The 7500-nt window shown below is 42.5% G+C and overlaps 1 protein-coding gene across 2 annotated transcripts in view; it reads right to left on the reverse strand.

Moving 5' to 3' along the window:
• Nucleotides 1–7500, reverse strand: part of LOC115190784 (mast/stem cell growth factor receptor kita) — a 64375-nt gene that overhangs the window by 56294 nt on the left and 581 nt on the right. For both annotated transcript variants that reach the window (XM_029748851.1, XM_029748850.1), the window contains exon 1: nt 7494–7500. This exon is cut by the window's right edge and continues 581 nt beyond it. In XM_029748851.1, the coding sequence (XP_029604711.1) occupies nt 7494–7500 (7 nt within the window). The remainder of the gene's footprint in view (nt 1–7493) is intronic.

The raw sequence follows: 7500 nt of genomic DNA on the forward strand, positions 1-7500 counted from the left end.
ATGACCTAATAAAACCCAAACAGCTAGACTCATCATTATCCATAACAGACAAACAAGGACATTAACCAGGTGAATCAATCAATCAGCCAATCAATCAGTAGGCTTCTAGAGGAGGAAAAACATCCACATTTGGGTTTTCCCTTTGTGTCCCTATTGGGCCTGGTCAAAAGTAGTGCACTACATAGAGAATAGGGTGCCAACCCTGGTCAAAAGTAGTGCACTAAATATGGAATAGGGTGCCAACTCTGGTCAAAAGTAGTGCACTAAATATGGAATAGGGTGCCACCTCTGGTCAAAAGTAGTGCACTACATAGGGAATAGGATGCCAACTCTGGTCAAAAGTAGTGCACTACACAGGGAATAGGGTGCTATTTGGGACGGAGACTGTGTTTTTTAGTTCTGAAGATTGACACATGATTTGCATAGCCTGGCAGCCAATCAATAGACTTCTTGAGGAGAAAAAGATTAACAACATTTGGGTCATGAAGTTGTTTTGTTCCCCCTAGAGTTCAGATTCACAGCCTGTGAGCGTCCTAATTGGCACCCTATTCCCCTATGGGCCCTGGTAATAAAAAGTAGTGCACTAAATATGGAATAGGGTGCCAACCCTGGTCAAAAGTAGTGCACTAAATATGGAATAGGGTGCCAACCCTGGTCAAAAGTAGTGCACTAAATAGGGAAAAGGGTGCCAACCCTGGTCAAAAATAGTGCACTAAATATGAAATAGGGTGCCAACCCTGGTCAAAAGTAGTGCACTAAATATGGAATAGGGTGCCAACCCTGGTCAAAAGTAGTGCACTAAATATGGAATAGGGTGCCAACCCTGGTCAAAAGTAGTGTACTAAATATGGAATAGGTTGCCATTTGGAACAAAGCCCTAGACTTCTGAAGATCGACACATGATTTGCCTGGCAGGTTTTCCACCAACATGATCTTCATGTGACCGTTAGTGCCCCCGGGCCGTCAGTCCATGACTGCATCCCAAATGGAACCCTATTCCCTATGTAGTGCACTACTTTGACCAGGGCCCTATTCCCTATGTAGTGCACTACTTTTGACCAGGGCCCATAGGGGAATAGGATGCCATTTGCGACACAGACGTCTGACGAGCAGAGACCTGTCTAGGGAAGGGAAGGGAAGGGGGCAGTTTAGCGCACAATAAACACAATTATGAGAAATGTGGAATTGTTGGCACGGCTATGATTCTAAAGACCAGATATAATCCTTATAATAAGTGTTAATCATTAGCATGGGAGGGGATCAGTCTAGAGAAATAGACCAGATATAATCCTTATAATAAGTGTTAATCATTGCATGGGAGGGGATCAGTTTAGAGAAATATTATAAGGATTATATCTGGTCTATTTCTCTAGACTGATCCCCTCCACTCCCATGCTAATGATTAACACTTATTATAAGGATTATATCTGGTCTAAGTGTTAATCATTAGCATGGGAGTGGAGGGGATCAGTCTAGAGAAATAGACCAGATATAATCCTTATAATAAGTGTTAATCATTAGCATGGGAGGGGATCAGTCTTGAGAAATGTGTTATTGTTTAAAAGGGTATGCTGCTGTTGTAAAACAGATATAGCATAATCATTATAACAGTTATTGTTATGCTTAGCCTAGCAATATCATTTTCCATTACAAAGTCATATCGGCAGATATCCTAGTGGTTAGAGCGTTGGGCCTGTAACCGAAAGGTTGCTGGATCGAATCCCTGCTCTGACAAGGTTAACATCTGTCAGCAGCATCGGATCTTGGAGAAGCCTGGTTTACAGTGACTAAATGGTTAAGTGGAATTTGACTGCCATCATGATTTGTAACCGCTGGTGTGGCGGTAACAGCTTTATACACACAGACACACCTGTAGCCTTTTCCTGGGAAAAGCCCGGATGCGACCAACTACCTTGGGATACAGTTATGCAAATACATAGTCAGCATCCCAAATGGCACTCTATTCCCTAGTTAGTGCACTACTTTTAACCAGGGCCCATAGATTTCTGGTCGAAAGTAGTGCACTAAATAGGGAATAGGGTGCCACTTCTAATAGTGTGACTCTGGGCTTGAAGGAACAGGTTGAAAATGATAGATTACAATACTGTTATAGCTTTATGTAAACAACATTATAGGGCATACTTACGTGTGTGGTATCTGTGACCAACAGATTCAAATCTGTATTCCCAGTCATGTGAAATCCATAGAGTCAGGCCTATGAATGTATTTCAATTGACTGATTTCATTATATGAACTGTACCTCAGTAAAATCTCTGAAATTGTTGCATGTTGCGTTTATATTTTTGTTCAGTATAGTTGGATCAACTAAATATTATTACAGTGTCTTGCGAAAGTATTCATCCCCCTTGGCGTTTTTCCTATTTTGTTGCATTACAACCTGTAATTTAAATTGATTTTTATTAGGATTTCATGTAATGGACATACACAAAATAGTCCAAATTGGTGAAGTGAAATTAAAAAAATTACTTGTTTCAAAAAATAAAACAATTTAAAAAAGGAAAAGTGGTGCGTGCACCACTTTAAAAACCGTACACTCCACCGGGCTGGGCTTTACGGAAGAGTGGACAGAAAAAAGCCATTGCTTAAAGAAAAAAATAAGCAAACACGTTTGGTGTTCGCCAAAAGGCATGTGGGAGACTCCCCAAACATATGGAAGAAGGTACTCTGGTCAGATGAGACTAAAATTCAGCCTTTTGGTCATCAAGGAAAACGCTATGTCTGGCGCAAACCCAACTTCTCTCATCTCCCGAGAACACCATCCACAGCATCATGCTGTGGGGAGGTTTTCGTCGGCAGGGCCTGGGCTACTGGTCAGAATTGAAGGAATGATGGATGGCGTAAATACAGGGAAATTCTTGAGGGGAAACCTGTTTCAGTCTTCCAAAGATTTGAGACTTTGACGGAGGTTCACCTTCCAGCAGGACAATGACCCTAAGCATACTGCTAAAGCAACACTTGAGTGGTTTAAGGGGAAACATTTAAATGTCTTGGAATGACCTAGTCAAAGCCCAGACTTCAATCCAATTGAGAATCTGTGGTATGACTTAAAGATTGCTGTACACCAGCGAAACCCATCCAAATTGAAGGAGCAGTTTAGCCTTGAAGAATGGGCAAAAATCCCAGTAGCTAGATGTGCCAAGCTTATAGAGACATACCCCAAGAGACTTGCAGCTGTAATTGCTGCAAAAGGTGGCTCTACAAAGTATTGACTTTTGGGGGGGGGGGGGGGGGGTGAATAGTTATGCACGCTATAGTTTTCTGTTTTTTTGTCTTATTTCTTTTCGTTTCACAATAACAAATATCTTGCATCTTCAAAGTGGTAGGCATGTTGTGTAAATCAAATGATACAACCCCCCCCCCCCCCCAAAAAAAAAAATACTTTAATGCCAGGTTAACAAATTAGGAAAAATGCCAAAGGGGGTGAATACTTTCGCAAGCTACTGTAAGTAACTGGTTCCACAGCATTTTGTTTGATGACTCTACTTTCCGGTCAAAGTGTTACCTGACTTTAACATGGTGTAGCAATAAGATGGGAATGCCATTAACCAAGAGGCTGTGAGTTCAAATCTCAGATGAGGACATGTTGAACAATAAATGAACATGCGCAAATTATGTATGTGTCAAATATGTAAGTTGAAACATTGTATGTTAAAAGCACTGTGTGTGTGTGTGTGTTCCACAGCCTTTATTAGGGAAGATATTTCTAACTGAATGAACATATGAGACAGGTTGAGCAAATACATCATTTTAAGTTGACTGAATTTTTTTGCGTTAAGTTAAGTTTGGGCCAACTAAATTGTTTTAGTTCAAGTAACACTTGGACTGAAAAGTTGAGTAAACAATAACAAAAAGTCTGTGCAACCAGTTACTTAATAATAATAATAATTAGTTTAAACAACTAGATTTGTGGGTGTTTTTACAGTGTATAGGCTTACAGCACACCTAAAACGAGGTGTGAGAACGACGAGGGAACAAAAAAATGGATTACGCAACCATGGAAATGGAAATAGAGAAGCCTATAGCTCTCTCTCTCTAAGTGAGGATCACAACTGTGACTGTGTGTGTCTGCCTGCCTAAGCCTTTTGTTGAATAAACATGGGCTTATTGCATCAGATCAGCTTATTCTGCAATCTACATTTGAAGTTCAGTAGCCTAGTAATAACAATGCAACTAACTTCCAGCCATGTTTAGCCTACCTGCTGCCACCTGTTATGCACGGAAGCCAACATACGTTGTTAAAATGTATGAATCATTCATTGGTTGGACAAAACAATGTGTGTGTGTGTGTGTGTGTGTGTGTGTGTGTGTGTGTGTGTGTGTGTGTGTGTGTGTGTGTGTGTGTGTGTGTGTGTGTGTGTGACCATGCATAATAAAACAGTGGAATAGCCTAATAAGCTAAAATGTCCAAGATGATGCTATAAAATGCAGTACAGGCCATTGGCCAAGGAGGTGCCGGGAAAGTTTTGCCCGAGTGACACCACTCCATACCAAAACCACACCACTCCATACCAAAACATCCCCACTCCATACCAAAACATCCCCACTCCATACCAAAACATCCCCACTCCATACCAAAACATCCCCACTCCATACCCCACTCCATACCAAAACATCCCCACTCCATACCAAAACAACACCACTCCATACCCCACTCCATACCAAAACATCCCCACTCCATACCAAAACAACCCCACTCCATACCAAAACATCCCCACTCCATACCAAAACAACACCACTCCATACCAAAACATCCCCACTCCATACCAAAACATCCCCACTCCATACCAAAACCACTCCATACCAAAACAACCCCACTCCATACCAAAACATCCCCACTCCATACCAAAACAACACCACTCCATACCAAAACATCCCCACTCCATACCAAAACATCCCCACTCCATACCAAAACCACTCCATACCAAAACAACCCCACTCCATACCAAAACATCCCCACTCCATACCAAAACAACACCACTCCATACCAAAACAACACCACTCCATACCAAAACATCCCCACTCCATACCCCACTCCATACCAAAACATCCCCACTCCATACCCCACTCCATACCAAAACAACACCACTCCATACCAAAACAACACCACTCCATACCAAAACAACCCCACTCCATACCAAAACAACACCACTCCATACCAAAACAACCCCACTCCATACCAAAACATCCCCACTCCATACCAAAGTATCCCCACTCCATACCAAAACATCCCCACTCCATACCAAAACAACACCACTCCATACCCCACTCCATACCAAAACAACACCACTCCATACCAAAACAACACCACTCCATACCAAAACAACCCCACTCCATACCAAAACATCCCCACTCCATACCCCACTCCATACCAAAACATCCCCACTCCATACCAAAACAACACCACTCCATACCCCACTCCATACCAAAACATCCCCACTCCATACCAAAACAACACCACTCCATACCCCACTCCATACCAAAACAACACCACTCCATACCAAAACAACACCACTCCATACCAAAACAACCCCACTCCATACCAAAACAACCCCACTCCATACCCCACTCCATACCAAAACAACACTACTCCATACCAAAACATCCCCACTCCATACCAAAACATCCCCACTCCATACCAAAACATCCCCACTCCATACCAAAACAACACCACTCCATACCAAAACAACACCACTCCATACCCCACTCCATACCAAAACAACCCCACTCCATACCAAAACATCCCCACTCCATACCAAAACATCCCCACTCCATACCAAAACAACACCACTCCATACCAAAACAACCCCACTCCATACCCCACTCCATACCAAAATAACCCCACTCCATACCAAAACAACACCACTCCATACCAAAACAACACCACACCAAAACAACAGCACTCCATACCAAAACAACAGCACTCCATACCAAAACAACAGCACTCCATACCAAAACAACCCCACTCCATACCAAAACAACCCCACTCCATACCAAAACCACTCCATACCCCACTCCATACCAAAACAACAGCACTCCATACCAAAACAACACCACTCCATACCAAAACAACACCACTCCATACCAAAACAACACCACTCCATACCAAAACAAAACCACTCCATACCAAAACAAAACCACTCCATACCCCACTCCATACCAAAACAACACCACTCCATACCAAAACAAAACCACTCCATACCAAAACAAAACCACTCCATACCAAAACAAAACCACTCCATACCAAAACAAAACCACTCCATACCAAAACAAAACCACTCCATACCAAAACAAAACCACTCCATACCAAAACAACACCACTCCATACCAAAACAACACCACTCCATACCAAAACAACACCACTCCATACCAAAACAACACCACTCCATATCAAAACAACACCACTCCATATCAAAACAACCCCACTCCATACCAAAACAACACCACTCCATACCAAAACAACACCACTCCATACCAACACTCAAAACGACATGTATTAGACTACACCCCCATAGTAGGTCTACCTACGCTATGACCAAAATGACCATTATGACCATTATTCCTCCTCCACCAAACTTTACAGTTGGCCAAACCCAGATTCATCCATCGGACTGCCATATGGTGAAGTGTGATTCATCACTCCAGAGAACGCATTTCAACTGCTCCAGAGTTCAATGTCGGCGGGCTTTACACCACTTTACACCACAGCCGACGCTTGGCACTGCGCATGGTGATCTTAGACTTGTGTGCTCCTGCTCGGCCATGGAAACCCATTGAAGCTCATGAAGATCCCGATGAACAGTTCTTGTGATGAACAGTTCTTGTGCTGACGTTGCTTCCAGAGGCAGTTTGGAAATCTGTAGTGAGTGTTGCAACCGAGGACAGACAATTTTTACGCGCTACGTGCTTCAGCACTCGGTGGTCCCTTTCTGTGAGCTTGTGTGGCCTACCACTTCACGACTGAGCCCTTGTTGCTCCTAGACGTTTCCACTTCACAATAACAGCACTTACAGTTGACTGGTGCAGCTCTAGCAGGGCAGAAATTATACAAACTGACTTGTTGGAAAGGTGGCATCCTATAACGGTGCCACGTTGAAAGTCACTGAGCTCTTCAGTAAGGCCATTCTACTGTCAATGTTTGTCTATGGAGATTGCATGTCTGTGTGCTCGATTTGATACACCTGTCAGCAACGGGTGAGGTGGAAATAGCCCAATCCACACATTTTAAGGGGTGTCCACATACCTTTGTATATATTGTGTATAATCAAACATATGATATAGGATAAACCATTACATAACCATATACGCTATTTATAAACCACAACATAACCATATACGCTATATATAAACCATAACATAACCATATACGCTATATATAAACCATAACATAACCATATACGCTATATATAAACCACAACCAAAACCTAAAGCAATAAAACCACAATAAACAGTACATGAAAAACGTGGCGACTCACCTGTCAG

This window comes from Salmo trutta, unplaced genomic scaffold (assembly GCF_901001165.1).
Source record: "Salmo trutta unplaced genomic scaffold, fSalTru1.1, whole genome shotgun sequence".
NCBI classification, from domain to species: Eukaryota; Metazoa; Chordata; class Actinopteri; order Salmoniformes; family Salmonidae; genus Salmo; species Salmo trutta.